Below are 25,661 nucleotides of genomic sequence, written 5' to 3'. Positions count from 1 at the left end.
TTGTAAAGCTAGTAACAGGAAGGCAGACCTCCTGACGACAAGGGCTGAAAATCAAGGACAATGCTTTAGAATCAGTGAACAGCCATGGAGAGTTAAAGAATAACTTAGTTTATTAGCTCCAGTAGAAATTCCTCCCTCCTATTCATGTAATTATTTCCTTTCCCTTTCTCAGAAAAGTCCCTTGCCTTTGCCCCGTAATCGGGACATAACTTGGGTTTCTGCCTGAATCTATACCCCCGATAGCATTTTCTCTCTCTCTCTCTCTCTCTCTCTCTCTCTCTCTCTCTCTCTCTCTCTCTTTCTCTGTCCCCCACCCCTTTCTTTTATCTCAAATGATTGTTGCTGCCACTTCGGCTTTTTATTTTGAAGTTAACACCACTTAGAGCCGATGCTGGTTCCTGCCAGCGTGCCTGACACCATCACTTACCTGGTTGGGTGTGGGACCTGTCAGGCCCAGAAAGAGAAAGCCCTGTCACAGGAGAAAGAACCACAAGGCTAGGGAAAGAGGGCCCGTGTGGCATGTGCCTGTCACCAGCAAGCACACCCTCGCAGTGACTCATTCACCCACACACTAGAAGAAGCACCCCCACGGTCCAGAGGAGGGGAGCAGCCAACTCAGCAAACTCCAGGCTCAGGGCTCCCCTACAGAGAGCTTTCATTCCCGGGGTTCCTTGAGCCACCTGGCATTGCTGTGGGGCAGTGAGGAATTAGTTGCATGTGGCAGGGTGCTTCCCCTGCCCTGTGGCTGTCCTCCATGGGGTCACCCTGGCCAGGCCTCAGGGGTATAAATGGAAAAGGTCTGATGCCAGCTGGCCCCACAGGTCTGCTCTCCAGGTCTCTGCTTCCCCGTGGTGACAGTGGCTCGAAGGAGAAGGGGCTGTCAGAAGGAGCAGGACAGCCGATGCCAAAATCAGGACACTGACATGGACCCCGAGCACCCCAGGATGCTGACCATCACGAAGTCCCCGTTTTTTGTCACTGTAATGGACTCAGAGAAATTTCAGGCTCACACTTTCCTTGATACGGAAACCTCTTTCCTTTTTGACCACAAACTTCTTTTGCTTCTGCTTGGGAATATGAACTAAGGCCTCTGACTCTGGCTGGGATGACACTGGAATGGGGATAGACACGTGACACAGGAAAACATACACTTTGCAGGCACGTGAATAAAAGGGTGGTGGGAGGGCCTTAGCCAGGGGCCGCACCTGTGATCCGCACAGCACACTTCCCGAATCGGTGATGTGAGATTACTTGGCGTTTGGTATCACTGCCTGGGCTGGTACTTGGCTGCACAGATGAAGAGAAAGAACAAAACAGGCCACACCCCTAGGGGATCCTGCCGTTTGCACAGTTCTGTAAGGAAGCAGGGGCCAGGAGCAGGGCTGCCCCTGGGAAGCTGAAGAAACGTCTCTGCCAAGACCGTCTTCCGCTTTGGTGACTTAGCCTGGTGCCCTTCCACTGTCAAAGCTGCTCTTAAGAAATCAAGCTCGTATCAGTTGTTTACACTTTAGCAAGAATTTTACTGTGTCAGCCCTCTCACAGGGGCATTTTAAGCCAGCTCTGCAGTTGCTAAATGAAAGAATCTGTCTCGAAATAGAGGGATTTCAAGCATCACGAAGAAGGGAAGGGATGTCCGGGGGCATGGCAAGACCAACCCCAGTGCCCTAAACGCACCGGAGCCCTGATCATGAAATTTGGTCCACGATGGAATTCTGTCCATTGTACAGCCTAGGTCTTCTCCGACCTACCCATGCAGGAGGAAGCCTTTGATCCACCTGCATATGAAGTTCCTTAGAATTTAAATTCCCTGGAGACAGGAAATGGTCTTCCAGATTCCAGGCCTCTCTGTATTACACCCCAAGCTGAACAAAATAGTTAACACATACAGGGTCTAGATCACGGGTCCCGACCGCTGTCAGGTCACAGAGCCCTGGAGAGCCTGACGAAGGCTGCAGACCCTCTCCTATCTTTGTTCTCAGACCCTCTGGAGCCCATCTGGGAACCTCCCAGAAGTTTGAAGCCCCCCGGTTTGGAGGCCTCTACTAGATGATTCCACTTCTCACTCACACTCTACACCCCGCCCATACTCCATACACACCCATGCCCTTCAGAAAGAGCAAGGGTCTCTGTCCCAAGCAATTCAGGAGTGCTTGGCCAGGGTTGCAGTTAAGAAGAGAAGAGGTGGGGTGGTGCCATGGGGATAAGGTGCCCCGGAGAGAGGAACACAGAGGGGATGAGAGAACGAGGAAGCTGGGAAGGGTGCATATCGGGCCTTACCCAACGGGCAAGCGGCTTCTAAAGAGTCGGCATAGTCACTGCTCCCCAGCCAGAGTGTCAGGAGCTGCTGGGAGGTGTTCAGCACCTGGTGAGGCAGGAGTGTCCCTCTGGGGCCTCTGAAACTGCTCCCTCCACAGGGCCCCCCCCCTCCCACCTTCAGACTAGTCTCTGGACGAAACCCCCAAGCGTCACAGAGCCCAGGTCAGGGGCTGTTGCTCCAATGCAACCAGGAAATACTATTTAGCCGGGATATTTTTAGCAGGAAGCCAGCTTGGAGCAAATGTCATGTGAGCCGTCTTCTCTTACACGGCAAGTTTGGGCTATTTAAAGAGATGGTAATTACGTTCCTGCCACCATGATCAGGACGAGCTGAATGCATGATTGCAGGGGCCCCTCATCTGCTGTGCAGAGCACTTTACGCTAATGGGGCCCAATTTTCGAAGCCGCCTGCCTAAATCTGTCCGGTCTCGCAGGTGGACATTTGAACCCGCACTGCAGGGATGGCAAACTGCTCTTTGGGGCCTCATAGCTGTTCCCAACAGCAACTCCAAGGGCACTGTGCCTTGAGACCCCCCCTCGAAACCCCCCTGGCAGGGCTGCTGCCCACTGACCTCATGCCTCTGAAGAAGGTCTTGCTTCTTGTTGATGTCCACGTGCAATCCCACCTGGCTGACATCTTCCAGAGAAGCCACCAACTCCCCTTGAAGGGACAGCAGCCATGGGGTCTGGAGAAATAGGGCACCCTCATAAACAAGCTGGCCAAGGAGATACAGTTACCAAGAGGGTCGAGGAGAAAGTGCATTTGAGGGGACACTCAGGAAGGTGACAGGGCCCCGGGGAGGATGAGCAGGACCAGGAGGCAGGGCAGCAGGCCATCAGGGAGGAAGGCAAAGTGGACACCTGCGCTCCTTATACGTCAGGGGAGCAGACCCCTTGCAGGAGGGTTTGGCACATAGTAGGTGCACTATGCGGCTGAAAGAATGGATGCACTGTTACCCCTACTAGCAATGCCACCCAGACCGCCCCTACGCCACCCAGGCCAGGCACAACTGGGGTCTTGTCCTCAGTTCCATTTGTCATGCTTTAGTGGGACATTGGCAATTGGGGCCTTGAATAAAGTGGATGCCTGGATGGTGCCTGGGGAGGGGTCCTCAGGCTATCCTAGGAGGACTAGTAGAGGAAATTCAGAAGGAGATTCGAGTAAGGGAAAGCTGACCTCAAATATTCAAAGGGTTGTGAAATGGAGAAGGGACCAGCTCCTTCCGGGAGGCTGCGGAGGACAGACCCAGGACCAGCAGAAGGAAAGTTTTGGGAAAGAGCTGTGCAGGAACAGGTGGCCTTGCACAGGAATGAGTTCCCCGTCACTGGAGAGAAAGTTAGCAAGGAAGGACCTCGGAGCACTGCTCCCCAGCCTCCTACCCCAGGCGGAGACCCTCAGGTTTCCTCTCTGATGGGCTCAGGCCTCTGCCTGAAAGGCACTCGGGGGAGCTTCCAGCTTCAGCTGCCAAGACAAGGGCTCAGAAGAGCTGGCACGGTCCACCACCACTCTCCAAAGGATTACAGAAGTCAAAATCTCCTCCTGCCTCAGAGTGTTCCTAAGCACCGCTGGCAGAACCTTCTGGAAAGTTGCTCCCGCCCCACCTGTCCACTGGCGCTTCCCAGGGGCAGGGGCGGGAAGACCCTCTTTGCAGAACAAAGAGGAGGCAACTTCTCCTGGCAAGCTTAAGCAAAGGTGAGTGAGTAAACATTTCTGCCTGAGCACATAAGCGCTGGCAATTACCCCAGCAGGAGGCCGGCGAGAGAGCGGGGCGGCAGGGTTGTTTGCTCATCAAGACAAGAAAATCATTTATGTGCTGGGACTCGGAGTGTCAACAGACCCAGGGAAATGTCGTTGCCTCAGCTGCCGCCCTCCGCCGACCAAGGGGGCAGCTGGGATCCCGGGCACAGCTGGTGAGGCACTGACGCCTTTCAGGGCCTTGGGGAGCGAAGGGGAAGGAACCGGGAGGATGCCTGAGGTTTGTGAGAGGAGGAAGAAGATGCGGTGTTTCCCCCCGGCCACCACCGAAGCTGACCCGCTGTTCCCACACCCGCTGCAACCTGGAGGAAGGCAGGGAAGCCCCTAGAGGCTGAGCTTTAAGTAGGGGGGAAACAATTCTGCTTAAAGAAGGAAGGGAAGAAGTGATCAAGTGCGCAGCAAAAACCGCGGTGCCCTTTAAGGCCCCACACGGAGGCTATATTTAGGGCCTAGGACATTCCGCAGGACCTCGGGCAGCCTTCACTGGGAGCAATCGCTAATCACTGCATTGAGTTTACGGGTGCCCCTGGGCACACTTAACCCAGGGCAATGAATAGTTATTGCGCGGCCTCCCGCTCGGGGCCTGTGGGCACACTTAAGCGAGCACGCGGATCGCTGCGAGCGGGCACAGCTCGGGTACACCCTTGGGCACCCTGCGCCTTCAGCGGGGAGAGGCAGAGTATTAAATATCTATGTGCCCTGTGCCCACAGCTGCATTTAGCCAAGGGCAAGGCAGGTGAAACGACTTTAATTAAAACTTAATGCAAGTTCAAGGTGCAGATACGGAAGCAACGGCTGCAGAAGTCACCAGGAATGAATCAGTCAATTCGATGAGGTTCTCAGGTGGGGGAAGAGGGTGGCTGGGAGGCAGGTTGGGGCAGTGGGGACCTGTCTTCTGTGGCATGCATGCTGCCCACCTCGCTGCGTCTGTGGTCTAGGATTTGGGGCCACCACAGGCTCCCACACCTCGTTGGGAGAAGATGCTGGGTAGATATCCAGGTTTCAAAGGCAGGTTATTGGAGACCAAGCAGGTGCCTGGGCTGGGAGCGGAGCCTGCTTTTCTCAGCAACTCGGGCCACTGTCGAGTGACGCCGACAACACCGGCCCCCTGGCGGCAGCTCCCATAATTACAGGCCCGGGGCAGAGGGAGAAGTGACCAGATCCTGAATGTCAAAGAACCTGGTGGCAAGCTTGGGGATCTGGGGGAAGGGCCCTACAATTCTTAGAAGGGCCAACATCAGGCTTTGCATGGCCACTCGTGCCACTAAAAAGGCAAGCAGGCAGAGAAAGCCTTATCCACTCAGCCCTGCTCCTTACGGTTGGGAAGCAAAGTAATACCAGAGGGTCCCGCCCATCTGCTCAAGACCGCAGTGAGCTAGGCTCAGAGCTAGAGGGGCTCAGGTATCTGAGCCATGGCCGGGGTCTCTTCCTGCCACAGCGAACTTGCTTTAAAATTCAGACCAGGTGAGAATACAACTGTAAGCTCTTCCTAGAGAAAGGGCCCAAATCTTATTCAAATCTGTTCCCTTAGCACCAGCACAGTGCCTGGCATATAGTAGGTGCTTAATAAATTCTTGTCGAAATGATGGTGGTTGTCATAGGCAGGCTTTTCGCTCCAAACTCCTTTTATTTCTCCTTTCCTCTTCTCTTCCTTCCTTGGTCCATTTTCCTCCTACCCAGCAGGAGTTACACACCAATATCCCTCAGGCCAAATTCAGCCATACAATGTTTACAAAATTAGAGTCAACTTTTTAAAATTCGATTTCATATACGATTATAGATTTCCAGTTTCTCTTGAACAGTTGGAAAGTCTGGACAGATGGGGCTGGGGTAGGGCCGCCCCTCTGCAGGGGCCGAGGCTGGAGGCTGTGCTGGCCCTAGCTTGCCACTCCCCACCCACACTCTGCCTGGTTCACAGCCCAGCTCTGCCACTTACCCCCTGAGGGACTTTGGGCACACCTCCTAATCTCTCTGTGCTTAGTTTTCTCATCTGTAGAATGGGGAAAATAATAGCACCCACTGCGTAGGGTCACTATGAACATGAAATGAGTTGATATTTACAAAGCTGTTAGAACAGTGCCCAGCACGGAGCAAGTGGCATGAAAATGTTTGCTAAATGAATGGAGACATGAGTAAAATTCTTCACTGCCTCCTCAGTCTGGCTCACTCGCTCCTGCTGCGGGTTTGGCCCCTGTAGACATTTGCGTTTGCAACCTCTCCCCTCACTCAAGGCTTGTTCAGCTCACAGAGGCTCCCCCAGGGCTAGAGAGCAACCTGACTTCAAGGAGCCCACAAGGCAGTGAAGGAGTTCACAATTGGGCTTCGGGAGGAGCCTCTGTTTCCTTTCAAATGCAGACACTACACCTGATTGTATCTGAGGTCTTTTCATGGCAAAAAGCCCCTAATCCTTTCCCATTATTCAAGGCAAGAAGGAGCATTCAAACTAACAACTCTTTTCAACCCAGAGAAAAAGGACAGTTTTGCAGCTTTGGCGGTAACCCCCATCCTCTCACTGTCCCCTATGCCAGCTATCATGGGAAGTCGAGAACATTAATTTGGAGCCCTTTAATACTCCCACCCCCACCCCATCCCATCTCCCCCCAACTTGCACAAACAAAAGCCCAGTGGAACCGGACCCCCAGCTAGTGCCCACGAATGTCCACAGGAGACCGATGCCATGCTGTGCCTCCAGCTTTCACCACTCTGCCCAGCCATGACTTGAGGCTCAGGAGCCATGACCTCTGGAGAACAGCCCCACCTTGGGGGGCATGTCCCCCCACCCCACCCCCGAACCCGTTACCTGAATGAACGCGGGCCGGCAGTAGATGGTCTCTTGGCCCAGCCTGGACATCATCACCGGACACTTCATTATGTGGCGGTCACTCTGCTCCAACCTTTTCACCCCTCTTTGAAATATTCTGATTCCCAACCTGTAATTTGCTTTCTGGAAGTAGGGCAAAATTCATGTGTGCAAATGAAAGAGGAAAACACAGTTAATAGGCCACAATTATAGGTCAGTGACTCTTCGCAGCAAATATGATTAACCTCCCTGACGGGAAGCCAGGCAGTTCTCTCCTAAGACGGCTGGGAAGCGAGACCGAGGCGGCGGAGACTCAGAACCTGGCTCTTCCCTCTGGGCTCCCGCAGGTCAGCCCCACCAAGAAAGGCCTCAGGGCTGGGGGACAGGTGTGGATTTCAGGAAGGTCAAACCTGGTCAGCCAGAACAAAGGCTTGTGCCTGAAAGTCCCTTGACAGGTGACAAACATGTGCTAACAGCTTGTCTCCTTCGACCCTCACAGATGTCTCATCAGGTTGGCTTTTTTATCCCCCATTGTACAGATGAGGCAGCTGAGGCTCTAAGCAGGCAAATGACTAAGACGAAGTGAGGATGAGGTGGGGGGTGGGCGTGTCAAAGAGGAGGGTGGCGGCAGAGAGGAAGAGGATGGGAAGGAACAGGATAGGTCCTCAATTTCTTCCCCTATTATGGTGCACACTCCCCCTCGGGAGAAACTCGGTCAGGGAAGGGAGGACAAAGAAATGAAGGAAAGAGGAAATGGAGGTGAGGGGGGAAAGGGAAAAGAAAACTATTAGGGGTCTATAGGGCAGACTGCACCCTCCCAGGAGCCAGGCAGAGGAATTTAAGCAACAGAAGTGCCCAGGGAACTGGAATCATCTGGACCCCACCCAGGCCATCAGCTGCTGCCTAAATCAGGGCAGCTTCCTGTCCCCCGGCTCCTCCTTGTCTGGCGGGCATATGCCCACCCCTGGGACCCCAGCTCTGAAACCCGCTTCTCTGAGCCGTCCCTGGGCAGGGTCCAGGTTGTATGGGGCCTGAAGCTCATGTAATTTCCGGGAAGGGCCTTTTTAAGAAAGAGAACACAAAACTATCTGACATTTGCTAATTTTGCAAACTCATATGGTCTTGTGAGCATATAAGGTGCCAGAGTGCAAGTGACAGGCCCTGAAGCTTTGGGCCACTCAGCCTCTGCGCATCCAGCAACACCATTTATTCACTTCACTAAGCACTTATTGAGCACCTACTGTGCGCCAGGCCCCAAGGCAAGCCCTGGAGGTGTGCCTCCCCCAACAAAGACACTCCAGATCTAGCAGGAGATGGCTGTGTGAGCAGAAAAGTTCTGAATCAGGGTGGCAATGACAGAAGCAGGTACAATGCACAGAGGAGCAGTGATCAACTGTCAGAAAGCCTGCCTGGAGGAGGCGGCATGTGAGCTGGGTTAATATGCCTGCTGGTCTTTCGAGATCTATCCCTAGAAACTCAGAGAGGGCGGAGCCTGGGTCCCAACCCTCTCTTCTGTCTCTTTCAGCTCTGTTTCTACAGAGGAATACTGGTGTAGTGCCCCCTCTCTTAACACCTGTGCTCAGGCTTAGCCCCTTTTGTCCCCAGAATGGAAGCTTCCCAAGAGACATCATCAAGTATCCCACAGGAAATAGTTCCCAAGCGCACCTTCTTCTGCACGAAGCAGGCCAAGTGTCAGGCTGGAAAAATGAAGTCACTATCAGGACCTGGATGCAGGAAGAAGAGACTCCAGACGGTCCAGGGCCCTCCCGTCCCGATGGTGAGAAAAGACCTGTAGTAGATAAAAATAGCAATGACAGGAAAAGGCCTGGAAAGGTATACACCAGCAGGAAATCCCATTAGTTCTACCTTCAGAGTATATCTAGACTCTCACCCCTCCTCCCCACTCTGGTCCCTGGCCTGGGTTTCTGAAGCTGCCTCCTCTCTTATTTCCTGGCTTCCTGTCGCATCCCTAATTGTCTATACTCCACGCAGCAGCCAGTGGGATCCTGTTCAAAACTAGGTTCAAAACAGGGGGCGGCCGGTTAGCTCAGGTGGATAGAGTGCAATGCTCATAACACCAAGGTTGCCGGTTTTGATTCCCACGGGAGCCACTGAGCTGTGCCCTCCACAACTATCAATAGATTGAAACAACTACTCAACTTGGAGTCTGAGCAGTGAGCGGTTAGCTCAGGTGGTTAGGGCGCAGGCTCATAACACCAACGTTGCTGGTTCGATCCCCCACACGGGCCACAGAGCTGCGCCCTCCACAACTAGATTGAAGACAGCTATTTGACTTGGAGCTGATGGGTCCTGGAAAAACACACTGTTCCCCAATTAAAAAAACAAAAAACAAACAAAAAAAACTAGGTCAGATCATGTTGTTCCTCTGCTCAAATCTCCCCATTTTTTCACTCCAGAGTCCTTGTAAGCCCCACGGGATTTTGCCCCTCCCCTCCCTGACCCTCAGCCCCATTTCCTCACCTCCCTCCCTCTGCTACAGCCACATTGGCCTCCCTGCTATTTCTCAAGTATGCCAGGCACACTTCTGCCTCAGGGCCTTTGCACTGGCTGTGCCCCCCTGCCTGGAGCTCCCTTCTCTTGGATACCTGACTGGCTCACTCCCCCGCCTCCTTCAAGTCTTTAGGTAAATGTCATCTTCTCAATGAGGCCCACCCTCTTATGACATGTATCCTATCCCCTGCTTCCCTTTTTTGTAACACTTAATCACCTTCTATCTAAACTGCTATCTATAATAATTGACTTATTTGTTGCTGTGTTCCCCTACCTAAACATCAGCTCCATGGGGCCAGGAGTGTCTGTTTTGTTCATCACTGCCTCCCTAGCGCCTAGAGCAGTGTCAGGCGGCAAACAGGCTCAATAAACATTTGTTGAATTAGTGAAATAGAGAAATATCTCTGGGTAGAGTGATTCGGGTAGTTTTTATTATTGTCTTTGGATTTTCTCTAGTTTCCATAATTATCTTGCATTGCTTTTGTCATCTTTTTTTTAAAGCCATTTTTAAAAGCTCACAGTTTCATTTGCAAAATGTTGACTCAATTGTGTATTTGACGGGAGGTGAAAACGCCATTTCAGAAAACAGCTCTGGAAGGCTTTCCGCGGGGGCGTCTCTGGTGACATGCTTTCCTCTCAGATGCACGCAGCTTCCACCTCTATCTTTAGCAGAGAGATCAAGGCCAGGCCTCTAGAAGGGAGGCTGTGAAAGATAGGAGATCACTGGGGAAATAAAGTGTCTAAGCCTGGATGTGCAAATTGACCTGGATCGTTTTAGTTTTGCATTCACGTTTGCACTTTGTAAATATTTGCCTGGCATCCCGCTGTTCACACCTGCCTGCTGTCCCCTCAAGTTTATGGAAGGCAGCAGGCACCGTCATTTCTCCATCCCCACCTGGCGCTGCTAGCGTTTCCGCCTGAAATGAAAACTCTCCCGCGAAAGCCACAGGTGTCTCTGACAGCGCCTAAAACTAATGGCCTGTGGCTGGCCGCTGTGACTAATTCTCTGATTATTGACTTTATGATTTTACGCTTAAAACTTCTTTATAATAACACACAGAAATGTTTAATGGGCTCTATCCAGAGCCATAAAAATTACTTATTGAACAAGCGTTTTAAAACTATTAATCTATTGTTTTCCATTAATAATGGCTCTCCAAAGAACAGGCGACAGCTTAATGTATCCACAGCATTTCTCCTCGAAAAGGGGCCTTTTAATACATAAACGCCGCTCCCAAGGCAATACGTGCTGGCTGGCCATTGGGCAGCTGACCCTCCCAGGACAGAGATAGGCCCCGTCAGTCCCGGAAGGTGCTGTAAGGATTTCCAGAATGAACAGGGGCTCTGGGAGATTTTCGTGGCCTCGGAGAGATCGGAAAGCCCCTGTCTTCGGTTGCTCTCTTTCTGTGCAAGAGAGAAGAGGGATCCCAAGGGCCGAAGCTGCACTGCCCGAGATGGAGAATGGGAGGAAGCAGGCAATTTGCACATCTCTCTACTCTTGTACTCTCCGGAAGGTTCCAGGAAATAACCAGGTGGTACCCACCCCCTTCCCACTTTTTTCTGTTGGTAAGCCTGTGGCTGAAAGGTTTCTGTGATACATGCCCTAGTTTTTTTACTGTTTTAGGTACACAATTCTCCCATCAAGTGTGAGATGGCTCCCCGCTTCGACTGTGTAAGAATCACCCCTTTAGTCCCACATCCATTTATTTTCCTGGGTGGTTTAGATTTTGGAGCATATCAGCACTAGATGGACATTTCTTCTAGGGTTTCATGCTGTTCGTTCATGCAACCAATATTTATTGAGTGTCTACTACATACCAGGCAATGTTGTTGGCTCTGGAGAGAGAGCAATAACCAGAAACGTTGGGCCTGGCCCTTACCTTCTGTGGAGGAGTGCAGATCACAAACAGGTGAACAATTGTAGATCCTTTTAAGTAGTGTTGAGTGCTGAGAAACATGAAGGATGAGACTGTAACTTGGGGTAGGTGGGGATTGCTTTAGGTAGAGAGTCAGGAAGACTTCTTAGACAGGTGGACTTTGAGCAGAGATTTGAGTGACAGGAAGGAACCAGACATGAGAAAATGAGGAGCTTTCCAGGCAAGGGAAAGGCAGTGCAAAGGTCCTGGGGATGAGGTTATACATAGGGCATCTCTCCCTCAGTAGAGGCACTACCTGGCCAACCACTGTCTCTTACCTGGCAAGTGCAGTATTCTGCTCAGGGACAGCCTCAACCCCCTGCACATGGCTCCTGGGCTTCCACAGGCCCATGTAGTCTGAAAAGCACTCTGTCTGGTCTGTCGAACAAGATTCTCTGAGAAGGAAGAGAGGACTTCTCCTCCCAGCCCTGCTTCAATGGAATGGTGAGGAAGGGACACATAGGAGTCAGATCATCACAACTGAGAGGGGCCTTTTATTCCATGCAGAGGTCACAGTTCACAGAATGTCAGAGGAGAAACGTTTTAGCGTGGGGCTTCCCTTTCAGTGTGCCTACAAATCACCTAGGGGTCTTTTTAAAATACAGATTCTGGGGCCGGCCGAGTGGCGCGATGGTTAAGAACTGGTTTGGGACGCCAGAGGGCCCCGGTTCAGATCCCACATATGAGGGCCAGTGACACTGCCCTCTACAGCTAAGATGGTGAATGGCAGCTCAACCTGGAGCTGGGCTGCCGTGAGTCGCCAGCGATGGCGTAGGCTGCAGCCCCTGTGGCAGTGGGTTGCCTTGGGCTACCATGGGTAGCCAGCAGCCAGCATGAGCGGCCAGCAGCCGCAGTGAGCGGCCATCCAGAAACCGGCGACTGATGTGCCTTCCCCGGGAAGAGCGCAATGATGGTGCCAACTTGGGCCAGTGAAGTAACATTCTCCACAACTAGACTGAAGAACAAAAGGACAGCAACTTGTCTGTTCCCCTTCCCCCAATTCCCAAGCACTGTCCCCATCCCCCAATTCCCCAATAAAAATCTTTAAAAAAAGAATACAGATTCTGATTCAGTGGGTCCAAGGCAGGGCCTGAGATTCAGCAGCTCTAATCAGCTCCCAGGTGAGGCCGATGCTGTTGGTCCAGGGACCACACTTTGAGTAGCCAGGTCCTAGAGGTCATTAAATCCAACCACTGCATTTTACAGGGGGCAATGTGACTTAATGGTAAGTGCGAGTCAGAGCACCTGGGTTTGAAGCCCACCTCTGGGGGTGTGCGTGTGTGTGTGTGTGCGTGTGTGTGTGTGTGTGTGTGTACCTATTGCTTAGTTTCCATTTTTTCCTGTGATTTGATTGTATAATGATGATGGTGTTGGTGATAACGGTAGTGATGATGGTGATGATAACGGTGATGATGGTAATGATAGTCGTGATAATGATGGTGATGATGGTGATGATGGTAGTGATGATGGTGGTGGTGATAATAGTGGTGATGGTGATGGTGGCAATTATTATAATAATGGTAGTAATGGTGATAATGATGGTGCTGGTGATGATAGGACTTTACTGGGTGGATGTAAGACTTAAATGAATTAATGTATACAATGTTCTTTACAGGGTGTTCATCACAGAGATAGTACCTAAACTGATAGCTCTTATCATAGTAATAATTACTGTCACCCAAAGATTAAAGGACTTGTCCATGGCCATAGAGCAGCAGGATCAGGTGCCTAAACATCCCCACCATCATTTTCCAGCTCATCACACAATCAAATAAATTAGAGTGTCAAGTGTCAGAGAAATCAAATAAATGTTAGAACACACATGACCCTGAATCAATACTGAACCCAATGTCATTTTCCCCTGTTGGTAGGAGAGGTACACCAGACCGCTGGCAGGCCTCACGGTCATCATTGTGGACATAGCCTCCCATTGTCTGGGAGAGTCAGTGGAGAAAGTGGGGGCTCTGGGTTGAATCTCCACAGTACAGACACGTGATAACCATGTGCCGTTTAAAAGATACAAATAAGCCCTGGGTCGGAACTTGTTTACCAATCACTTAACTCATAAAGGTGGAGCAGGGACAAGCTAGGGCATCCTTGGAGCTTTGCGGCTCAGCTGAGCACTCCAGGTAGAGGGCACCACCTATGCACAGGCCAGAGGTAAGAGGCAGTATGCAGTGTTCTGGGGACACCCTACCCCTACCTCTGCTCACCATACCTCCAATCCAGTCTCCAGACAGCAATCAAGAAGGAACTTAAAATGTAAATGAGGCCATATCAGTTCCTTCTCAGAACACTTCAACGGCCAACACGGCCCTGCTCACCTCTCTGTCCTCTTCCATCACCACACTACGGTCAAGCTGGTCATTTCTCCACCTCAGGGCCTCTGTACATGCTGTTTCCTCTGCCTGAAACACGGTTCCCCATTCTTCACATGGCTGGCTCTTCATCCAGTAGGTATCAAGCTTCAGTGTCAGCCCCTCTGGGAGACCCTCCCTAACCACCCCCACCTAGTCTCTACTCTGGGCTTATGTTTGTTTCCTTCTTGGCTCCTATTGCATTTCATCGCATCACTGTTGGAAACTCTGTTATCTAGTAGTTCACAAGATTCCTGCACACTTCCCCATTGAGTGAAGATAAGCACAGATAAGCTTGTCTCCCACCCAAGTGAAGATGAGCTCAGGAAGGGCAGGGACTGGGTCTGTCCTGTTCACACTCTACTCCCGCCCTTCCATTGACCTGTGCCTGGCACACAGTAGCTGCTCAGTAAATATTTGTCCAGTAAATGGCTATGGCTGAATCCCAGCATGCCCAGGGGAGGGGAATGATGGAGGTAATGACCTGGTGATTTATCTATTTCCCTTCTTCCCCCAACACATAAATTATAAGCTTCATAAAAAGACAGAAATCGTGTCTAACTTATTCACCACAGCACCCCCAACACCTTGTCCAGTGCCTGGCATCCACAGACACCTGATAAATGTGTTAAATATGTTTTTATTACAAGTACACTGGGGGAAAAAACTACACTGGAGTTTTCTGTAATCACACAGGAACAACAATGTCAAGTGAGATAGCTTGGCCACAGTAAGTAGAATCTTGTTGGATATGAAATAGCTTCCCAAACTGAGCCCTGCCCAGGCCTCCCTAATGACATAGAGTTGATAGAGATCTTAAATTAAATATACTCTAGACATGACTTATCTGATGACTAGAGAAATGGGAAGATGGAAAAATTTTATCTCCTGGGTTAATTTCTCTGTGAACAAAGACATTAGGGCTGCCAAGAGAAACACAAGATGCACGGAGCCTGGAGTTGGGCTGTCAGGGTTCCAATTCTGGATCTAGCTATGGGACCTGGGGCAAGCCATTAACCTCTCCAAGACTCCATTTCCTCTTCTGAAAAATGGGCACATGTGCAGTACAGGATGAACCTTGCCCTTTGCCCCCAGCTCCTGGGAGGTAAATTCTAAGCCCTCGGAATATTTCACATGATAAGTGTCTCTGTTTCCCTGAGGGCCGTGGGCCACACTAGATAGTCTGTGATGACAACGTGATTTGTGGCGGAGGGCCCGGAACTATATGGTATCGCCTCAGCCTCTGGAGGGGCTGACTAAGGTCAGCCATGCCTATGTGACTGACCCCCAGGAAAAACTGGACACCAAGGCTCAGAGGAGCTTCCCTGATTGGCAATACTCTGTTTACAGTCATACATCGCATAATAATGTTTTGGTTCAATGACAGATCACATATATATACGACGGTGGTCCCATAAGATTATAACGGAGCTGACCAAATCCTATCGCCTGGCAATGTGAAGCCATTGTAACATCATAACGCAAGACATTACTCACGTGTTTGTGGTGATGCTCGTGTAAACAAACCTACTGTGCTGCCAATCATATAAGAATATAGCACATAATTCTTGATAATACTTAATATATTATAATACCTGATAAGTGACTATCTTACTGGTTTATATATTTACTATACTATACTTTTTATTGTTATTGTAAAGTGTATCCTTTCTACTTATTTTTTTTTAAAGTTTGCTGTAAAATAGTATACCCTGTTATGCCCGCAGCAGACTCGTATATCTCATGTTTACCGCATCTCTTGATTGTATCATTTCTCTTGTGCCTGATTTAATCTTGTGTTGTTTTGTACTGTGACATGCTATACAGGTTTGTTGCCTGAGAGCAAGAGGCTACCACCTGCAACCTAAGTGCGCAGTAGGCTATACCATCTAGGTTTGTGTAAGTGCAGTCTATGATGTTCACACGATGACGAAATCACCTAATGCTGCATTTCTCAGAACGTACCCTGTTGTTAAGCAGAGCACGAGCGTGTATTGTCACGCATCATTGCTGGGAGAAGTTGGCACTGTTTGCACAACTCCGCTGGGAAAGGACAACTACGAGCACCTGAACTTCTCCTGGATTCTGCCCTGTGCCCCTCTTCCTTTGGCTGATTTTAATCTGTATCCTCTCGCTGTAATGAATCATATTCATGAATACAATAGCTTTTCTGAGCTCTGTGAGTCCTTCCAGTGAATTATGAGGGTAGTCTTGGAAGCCCCCGAACTTGAAGCTGGTGTCAAAAGCAAGGGTGGTCTTGGGAACTCCTGAACCTTGCAGCACAAGACTAGCACCTTCCTCATTGGGTATCAAGAAGAGGAAATGACACGATGCCTGTAAAAACCCTCAGCACAGGGCCTGGCCGAGAATAAGTGGTCAGCGAATATGTGCTGCTCCTCTGGTGTCTTCCGTTTGGTGCAGTGGCTAAGTGCAGAGAGTCTGGAGCGTGCCTGCCCGGGCTAAAATCCTGGCACTACCACTCATTGCTGTGGGAGCTGAGACAAGTCACTCCCTCTCCGGAACCTTGGTTTCCTCATCTAAAAATCACGCTGTTGTAAGGATGAGTTCTTGGACATAGATCCCTGAAAGCAGGCTTGGCACACAACACACGCTCCATGTGCTGGTTTTTGCTATTAAAACAAGTGCTGAACTCTGAGTCCTGGCACCAGCACTTGGCCTCCTGAATCCCATTTCGTTGTCGGGAGGCTGAGAGACTGAAACCCAGACTCCTGCAGAAGGCTTTCTCATTTCCAAAGTTCCCCGTTATCACCAGGTTGCTTATCAACCTGCTCAGTGGGGAAAGGCCCAAAGCCTGATACAAGCCATAAAAACATAATTTATTCGCCTGTTAGAAACGTCAAGTGCAGGGCTTGGCCTGTCCTTGTTTGACTTGCTGGGAGGAATCCATGGGAACACCACAGGCTGAACACAGTTAAGACAGACAATCCTGCAGGAGAGAAGGGATAAAAAAAGGGGTGGGGGGCGGTGGTATCACCCCACCCTCAGCTGCTGCTGATCTCCCTTCCTTCATTCAGTCCATTATATTTTTTTGGAGTGCCTACCCCACACAGTGACCAAGACAGGGAAAGAATCAACCAAAAACAAGTAAAGAAATACATGAACAAAGAAATCTCAGATGAGGATCCAGCTTGGAAGAAAGTAAAACAGAGCAATGAGGTACAAAACGTTTGGGTTGGGGAAGGTCAGTGTTAAAATATAATTTTCCAAAAAGGTGACATCATGACTCTCATACAGATTAAAAAAAAAAAAGTGGACCCATGTTAAAGATTTAATTTAACTCATGATGAATGAAAGAACCAGGTAGACGTTACAACCACTCCAAAGGAGAAATCTAAGCACAGACACATTTATAGATGAGGGATGTTGAAATGGATTTGCAAATAAATGGGAAACACTTCTTTCACAGAGGGGGATGGAAGTCAATTGAACCGCCCCTGACTCTATTTGCATATCCAAAGACAAGAGTCATCTATACGCCAAGGGTTCTCTACCGCTTAGGACACCACAGAATAGCTTAGAGGCAGTGAAAGCCTGGAACCAGACAGCAGAAAGGGTGCCCTCTAAACAATGCGATTTCCCACTGGAGATATGCAGCCATCATTTTTTGCTTATTCCAAATTTCCTTATGTGGGGTCGGGTGTCACTGAGAAGCTGACCTTTGAGCCAAGATGGTATGTCAAAGAGTTCCATGCAAAGATCTAGGGAAGGGGCATCCTGGTAGAGGAAACAGTAGATGCAAAAATCCCAAAGTAGGGAAAGAGTTTGGTGTGTTTAAGGAACCAAAAGGTCAGTGGGGCTGGAGCCAGTGACAAGGGGGCTAATGGTAGGTACAGATGAGAGGAGCAGGCAGGGGCCAGAGCGAAAAAAGTGCAGGCTGAGATTTTCTCTTAAGAACGAAGGAGATCGATCCCCAGAGAACTCTGAGCAAGGAAGGGATAGGATCTCACTTACATTTTAAAAGCATCTTTCTGACTACTGAGACTCGCTATTCAAACATGACTGCAGGCAAGAGCCTAAACTTCTCAGGAAGAAATTTTCCTTAGGGGAGTTCAGGAAACAACCCTGGAGCCAGAAGCTGGGAAGGAGGACTGACAGCAACAGGGAGAAACACCGGGATGCGGAGCAGTGAGAAAGCAGCGCCTCTTGGCAGAAATGAGATTGATTCAGCCACTTTGGGAACTGGGTGGAAGCTACTAAAACTGAACACAGATTCCCTCTATGACTTCCAGAAATTCCACTCCAACAGAAATATGAGCACATGGGCACCAAAAGCCACGCCCAGGATTGTTCCCCACGGCACTGTTATTCCCTAAAACTGACAACTACTCAAGTGCCCATCAATAGTAGACCGGATACTGGGGTCTATTCATTCAATGGACTAGATATGTTGGGATAAGAAGGAGTGAATGACTGATATGTGTGACAACGTGGATGAATCTCAGAAACATTTTACGGACGAAAGAAGCCAGACATAGAAGAGTTATGTACCCTTTGATTAGATTTATAGGAAGTTCAGAGATAGACAAAGCTGCCCTTTGGGTTTGGAAATCTGGATAGTGGCTACCCTTGGGGGAAGAAGGCAAGAGAAATGAATGGTTGGGAAGAAGGGCTTCCAATGTTGCATTTCTTGTCCTGGGTGATATTACACAGTTATTTGCTTTGGAACAATTAGTTGAGCCGTGCACTAGAGCTGAAGGGAGAAACTGAAATGCTTTGAATTGAATCTGCCAAATTGTTAGGTTTCTTCAATAGAAAACTGGGTGTTGTCTCATGCACACTTCTGGATTATTTTATTCTATACACCTTTCAACATCTTTGAGCTATTTTACTACTCTGTAAATTGTTGAATGCACTCTGATAATAATGCAAATGATTCCTGTCCAAAACAATGCATATTGTGTCCAGTGGAGCTGCAGGGATTACTGACTTATGGATACTGACCAATTCTGTATCTACTGTATTAAGCTAATTCATGCCAGCACCCCTGACTGTCTGTGTGTCTGCTCTGGATTCTCCTTCGAACCGACTTTAATGGATTGTAACATCGTACTGGTTCCCTCATTAGTTAACAAGTTAAATAAAATCTCTGACACATGTTCATTTTATATTTGTATGGAATCATGATTATAACCTTTTTATTAAAAAATGTTCTTTGAACAAAATCTATGTTGGGTTTTTTTCTGTAGGTGTGTTAGACTTCAATTAAAAAATGTTAGGGCCAGCCGAGTGGCTCAGTTGGTTAAGAGTGCAAGCTCTGAGCAACAGGATCGCCAGTTTGATTCCCACATGGGCCAGTGAGCTGCACCCAAGCTGAGCTGCCAACATGTGGCAGGATCGCTCAGCTGGTGAGAGCATGTGCTCCTAACAATATGGTTGCCAGTTCGACTCCCACATGGGATGATGCGCTATGCCCACTCGCAACTGAGATTGAACACGGCACCTTGAGCTGAGTGGCCACGAGCTGCCGACAGGCGGCCAGATGGCAACTGGACTTGGAGCTGAGCTACCGCCCTCCACAACTAAGATTGAAGGACAGCAACTTGTATGTCCCCCTTCCCCAATTCCCCAACACTGTCCCCCTTCCCCAGTTCCCCAGTAAAATATATGTTTTTTAAATGTTAAATTTAAAAAGTTCAGTTTAAAAGGGCAGGAAAGGGTGCTGTGATTCCATCTAAGGCTGCTATCATCAAACCCTTGAATTCCTGGGTGGGATGGGGCCAGGCCAGCTGCCAAGGCCCACAGTCTCCCCAGAGTGGATTGGCGGAGAACGACAGGGTGATTTCCCAGGCCTGGAATCTGAGCCAAGCCTGCAGCCACAGGGCTGGAGGAGCGAAAGGCTGTCCGCTGCCTAACTCCATTCACTCTATTCAAAAGCCAGAGCCACATCCCTAGGAGACTGGCTGGTCCCTGCCCCTCCCCAGGCTCCTGGCATGCTAACCTGCTGTGGGTTTCCTCCAGTTCCCAGCAGAGGAGAGCGCTATTCTTATCTGATTAATTCACAAAACAAAGACCTGGCTGGGCAACAGGGCTTGAAGTAGGGTTCTCTGAGGAAGGCCAGTAAATCTGCAACTAGAGCAGAGGAACAGACCAGAAGAGGGGAAGTGGGTCCTCCGGCATTTAGCATCGTCCTCGCGGGGGGATTCCTGCCTCTGCTGTCCTGTTAAGGGAAGCTGAGCGAAAGGGACCTTGTAAGTCACCTGGAGGCAGCAGATGAGTGGTGGGCGACCACCCCTCCTTCGGTACCTACTCCAATATTCCTCCTTGAGCTTCTGACCCCATGAAGACTGACAAACTGTTAGGAAAAGATGTGGGTTTGGGTTTTATACCCTCACTTCTGCAACCCAGCTGCATCCCCAAAGCTGAGCCCCCCCCCATAGATGTGAAGTGGGTGCTTCTCACCCCAAGGGCTGAAGGGGAAATGGGGATTTGACAGCACCCAGGCCTCCTCCTAGCCACCCTTCGCACCCTGTGTCAGTCTGATCGCCTTCATTGTCTTCAGACTTACAAACCTCACAAAACTCAGAACAAAAACCCCACAGTGACCTGCCAAAACCCCTGTGTGGTTTATTTTGTGGTGGCAACAACCAGCTATTGTCGACATTCAAGCCAGCCCTCAGAGGCCTCACTTCCCACTCCCAGGAGCTGTTGAAAGCATTTCTTAAAAGTGGACCTCAGCTGGGAAAGGACGCAGCAATTTCGTTGCTAAGGAAAATGAGATTTCTCTTTGTATCCTTACAAATTCGATAGCTTGTGACCAGGAGCCTTGTCACTGGAAAACTCCTTGAAATCAAACAACTCTTGGTCAACTTGAACTCTAAAATTTGTTTTAAGGACCCTTCTAAGAAAAACAAGGAGTGTTCTGTTTTCTCCCAGCGTCTGCAAATCCTTCACAAGACAGGACGGCTTGAATTCTGGGAGTCTGGAAGGTGGGGGTAACTATGGCTGGACATCGCCCCAGAAGGCCAGCCCTTCCAGGCCTGGTCAAGCCTCACACATTTGGCCCCCTTTCCACATAGACATGAGATGTCAGAATTTTTATTTCTGCTCCAAGGGCTGTGAGCATGCCAGCACCCCACTGGCCTCTCCCAGGTCCCACAACGACCAGCTAAGAACTTTTGGGACGGCCTGGACAAGTGACACTTACCAAACAACTGCCAGGGAACCCTACAATCTCAAGTTCAGCATCTCTGTCCTGCCCTAGATGAATTTATCTGAAAGCAGTTCCAAGAGCATAAATAAATGGTCAGCTTCCACCCTGACCCTCAGTCTCAAGGGTCACTCAGGTACCAGAAAGCACAGGTAGGCAGAAGCATGTCTCAGCCCCTCCCTGTCCCCCTTCTTTGGTGAGATTAACTGCTTTGGTCCTGGGAGCTTCCAATCAGAAGGGTGCTCAGAAGGGTGACAATAGTTTGTGCTGAAGGGCAAGTCCTTAACCTCAACCTATAAGAAAAGACTGTGTGTGGGGTTGGGGTGGGGGGATGTTTTCCTACACCCTCTTAGGGTCTCTGGCTGGGTCTGCCAATTAAACTGATAAAGACAGAAGAACATACACATTTCTTCAGTATCAGTTTTACAAGACACGGGAGCCTTTGTAAAGAAATGAAGACCTGGGGGCAGCAGGTTAGCTCAGGTGGTTAGAGCGCAGTGCTCATAACACCAAGGTTGCCGGTTCGATTCCCACATGGGCCACTGTGAGCTGTGCCCTCCACAACTAGATTTAAACAACTACTTAACTTGGAGCTGATGAGTCCTGGAATAACACACTTAAAATAAAAAGAAAAAAAATGAAGACTTGAAAAATGGCTAAACCTGAGAGTTTTTTTGCTAGGTTTGATAAAGAGTGGGAAAATGTGATAGGACAAAGCAATGCGAGGTACGTATAGAGAGCTGAGGTTCGTTCAGACTCCTCTTTGGAGATAAGCATGCCCCCTTCCTCCAGGCAGTGTGGGTCCTATGACCAGCTTCCAGGGAAGGGCAGAGTGGCCTTTCTGCTTCTGCCGTTTTCTCAGACTCCTTCAGCTTAAAATAGTCAATACGACAAGGTGCGATATTTTGGGTTAGCGTGTCCTGAGCCCCGTCAGCTGTCTCTGGGCCAAATGAAGGAAAGAAACTGGGACGCCAAGTTTCATTTGATGAACAGCCATGCTGTCTCCACCCGGCTTCCCAGGAACCTCCACAGGGCCCCTCTTGGCCGAGTTCACAGGGAGCTGAGGGAGCTGGGAGCAGCCAGCTGAGGCTTGGAGGGTTTCTGCGAGAACGAACGGAGACCATCTGAATGAACCGGCTAAGGCGAGAGACATCATAAACAGAGAGGAATGAGCTGACTTGGGGTTTTTAAAGGATCACAGTAGCTGCTGGGTTGACCATGGCCTGGAAGAGGGTGAGAGAAGAAGCAAGGAGACCAGCTGAGAGCCTAATGCCACCATCCGTTCCGGAGACAGGTGTCCCCCGCCTCCCAGTGGTGCCTTTCCATGGAGTCTGCACTCTGCTCTCCCACCTACCTAGTTCCTTGCGCTCTGTGAGACTCAGCTAAGTGATTGCTCTCCAAGCTTCCCGGGACGAACACTGCATGCCCATATCTTGTCGTGAGATATTTTTAAAGCAGTTGATGCTTTAGTGCCACAAAGCAAGGCTGCACATAAGCGTGGGAAGGAGAACCGGGCCAGAAGTTGGGAGACACACCCTGGCCCCAGTTCTGCTGCTAACCAGCCCAGGCAAATCGCTCCTGTCCCCTTGCCTTTCCACACCTGCTGCCCCAGGCGGAGCCATGTCCCCCATGCACAATTCATATATTGAAGTCCTAACCCGCAGCATCTCAGAATGTGATCTTATTTAGAGATAGTCTTTACAGAAGCAATTAAGCCCAAATGAGGTCATCAGCGTGGGCCCGTTGCTGATGCCTTGATCTCAGACTTGTAGCCTCCCGAACTCTGAGGAAAAAGGTGGCTGTTGTTTAAGCCTGTGACACTTTGTTATGGCGGCTCCAGAAAACTAATACACCTGCAAAATAAGGACTTAGAACCCCAAGGCTCCTATACTTCTTGCAAGGAAAACATATACATTGTGATTCTAACTATTCCACTTTATTTGTATGTAAGCCTTCCCTCCATTCCAACCCCCAAAAAGTTGCCATCATTGAAAGTCAATGAACTTCTAAATCCCAGTTGGGTGCATATTAGCTCTTAATACGTGCCTGCTGAATGAAGGAACAACAGTGCAAAAGGAATAGACCCTTCGTTCTGCGAAACATAGTGAACGTTCATTCAACAAACATTCATTGAGCACCTACTATGCGCTGGGCCCTGTTCAAGGTGCTGGGGCACAGCAATGAACAGGAATGCTCTTCTGTGACCTCATGGAGGTGACATTCTAGTATGGGGGAGGGGGGCAACAAACCATAAACAAGTACACAAGTAAAGTACATAGTAATACTAGTCAGTCATCCCCAACTACTTACTGAACAGCTACTTTGTGCCAGGAACTGCCTTAGAGGTGATCAAAGCCATTCTCCTGGGCTTCAGCTAGAGCCCAAATCAGCCGCTCTATTAGTTTTCTAGGGCGACCATAACAAAGTACTGTGGACTTGGGGACTTAAAACAACAGAGATCAATACTCACAGTTCTGGAGGCTGGAAGTCCAAAGCAAGGGGTCAGTAAGGCCATGCTCTTTCTGAAGGCCCTGGTGGGGGTAAGGGTGGGGAATCCTTCCTTTCTTCTCATTTCCAGGGGTTGCTGGCTTCCTTTTCCTCCCTTGATTTGTAGATGCATCATTCCAGTCTCTGCCTCCTTGTCACATGGCGTTCTTCCTGTGTGTCTCTGGTCCAAATTTCCCTCTTCTTAGAAGGAGACCGGTCATCGGGTGAGAACCCACCCTCATCCAATATGACCTCATTTTTCCTTGATTACATCTGCCAAGACCCTATTTCCAAATAAGGCTCTGTTCACAAGTACCAGGGGTTTGAACATATCTTTGTTGAGGGACACAAGTCAAACCACCGCAGCCACCATCTTGCTTTGGCCACTCAGAGTGAGCAAGGCTGGGGCAGAATTTAATGGTCAGGAATATACCTCCTGCTCCATTCTTGGAATCCAATTAATTCTGTTAATCACTTTTTTCTTTTAACTGAGCTAGGAGAAAATGATCCCAACTACATTAAAATGTGGGGGTCTTGGGATAACATCCGTTCTTTTAAATTGGCTCTCTCTCCCTTGCTCAGTATTTCATTTTAATTTTCAAACATGCAGAGAAGTCAGAAGCGTATGACAAACACACATGTACCCATCTATAATAGATTCGACTTAGCGTGTTGACCTTCTGCGCCATCTGTTTTGGATTATTTCTCTCTTTAACTCGTCCCTCTTTTGATCAACGTTTCCTTTAAACCCATATTGTTCCGGATTGATCATGAGCCACCTGAGAAGAACACGGGGTTGGAACTCGGGACCCGGGGTGGTACGTGAAGGTTGGTTGTCACCAGGGTCTGTTTACGCACAGATGGGAGGCCCTCAAGACACCCAACGAAAGCAAATAAGAGCAGAACACACAGCTGGCTAAAAACCCTCACAGGGACTCCTGAGGGTGCCAGAGGGGCCGGAGGCCAGGCCCTCTCCAGAAGGCCTCAACCAGGAACGCCAAGACGAGGGCACATCTTACTCAACTCAGAGAACCTGCAAGGACCACCCCCAAGCTCTTGTTTAAACCTGAAAAAGAGAAGAGGAAACAGGATTTAAAGAGCAGGTTTTCTTCCCTGTCTTGACAACTTAAACCCAATTCCTCCCATACATAGCTACACACTCCTACATATACCCCTATAAAAACCTTTACGTATATGCCCTTCACACACACCCTTACACAACACACACACACACACACACACACACACACACACACACACACAGTAGGGTCTCCTGTCTTCTTGGATCATCTTAGAGAAAGCAGTTTCATTGGCATTTTTCAGTCGAGCTCAAATGCCATTTCTCCACTTGGGAAAAATCACATTTTCAAAATTGCTTTTACTCAATAGATTGGAAGCCCTGGGACTTGGCTGAATCACAGCCCCCACATGGTTTCACCATGGTTTTATTTATTAACACCCTCCCTTTCTTGCGAATGAGAAATTGTGAAATCCTTTTTAAGCTAAAGGCTCTTACACCTACTAAGCCGGTTTTTCAAAAGCAGAAACCACTGACCCACTCACGGGTTTCCTTTGATAGTTCCAGGTCAAAGATTAATAAAATATATTAACTCCAGTTGTCAAGCTTGCAAGGCATTTGCAATTCTCCCAGCCTGGTGAGACCTGGCACCACCATTACCACCTTATAGATGAGGAAACCGACATTTAACCAAATGATTACCAGGCTTACTGAAAAGCTGCCTTATTATTCAGTTACAAAACACACACAGCACCCTGGGAACCAGGAAATGAATGGTCCCAGAGTTGTGATAGAGAAATGGCAACTTTATTCTTTGCTCTATAGGAAGGACTGGTTTAATCCGTTTTAAGGAGGAGTTCCCTCTCCTCCTGGGACAGAAAGCAAACCTTTGACCATCCCTCCTTCCAAGAGGGAGCCAGTTTGTCCGCTGCTAAGAAGCACCATTTATTGAGTGCTTCCAGAGTCAGATGTACTTCTAAAAGACAGAGCGTGCAATTTAGGGGTTCTTACCTAGGCTGCACCCCAAGGGTACATGTATAGAATTTGGGGGTTCTTGAACTTAGATGGGGAAAAAAAATCACATCTTTATTTTTACTAACTTCTAACTAAGCACATTTAGCATTTGCTTCTGTTATAAATGCAAGCAACAGGTCACAGCATTATTGTGATTCTGTCCCCAATAGAAATCCCAGATATTTTTGTATCACATGACCATCGTTACAGAGATCTCCAGAGATCCTTTTATGTGCATTACTACTTTGGAATTAAGGGAGTGAATTGACCGGCTGCCATCTAATTCCTAATAAAACAGTGCTTATGTCAGTACATCAT

At 49.2% G+C, this 25,661-nt stretch overlaps 1 protein-coding gene and 1 long non-coding RNA gene across 2 annotated transcripts; one reads left to right on the top strand and one right to left on the bottom strand.

Moving 5' to 3' along the window:
* Positions 1-256: 256 nt before the first annotated feature.
* On the bottom strand, positions 257-8,623 carry CIROZ (ciliated left-right organizer protein containing ZP-N domains). Its single transcript, XM_019639689.1, is given in 7 exon segments — positions 257-693; positions 918-983; positions 985-1,111; positions 2,278-2,362; positions 2,889-3,002; positions 6,873-7,016; positions 8,538-8,623. Coding segments are annotated over 6 exon segments (594 nt in total). The 5' UTR covers positions 6,942-7,016; positions 8,538-8,623; the 3' UTR covers positions 257-560.
* LOC109381220 (uncharacterized) lies at positions 3,860-15,841 on the top strand. Its single transcript, XR_002123665.1, has 3 exons — positions 3,860-4,009; positions 8,478-8,649; positions 15,484-15,841. It is a non-coding gene; the product is annotated as an uncharacterized LOC109381220 (long non-coding RNA).
* Positions 15,842-25,661: the final 9,820 nt, after the last annotated feature.

Source organism: Hipposideros armiger, unplaced genomic scaffold, assembly GCF_001890085.2.
Source record: "Hipposideros armiger isolate ML-2016 unplaced genomic scaffold, ASM189008v1 scaffold_46, whole genome shotgun sequence".
NCBI lineage: Eukaryota > Metazoa > Chordata > Mammalia > Chiroptera > Hipposideridae > Hipposideros > Hipposideros armiger.
Note: the sequence above shows the minus strand (reverse complement) of the source record. Positions and strands in the feature narration are given on the sequence as shown.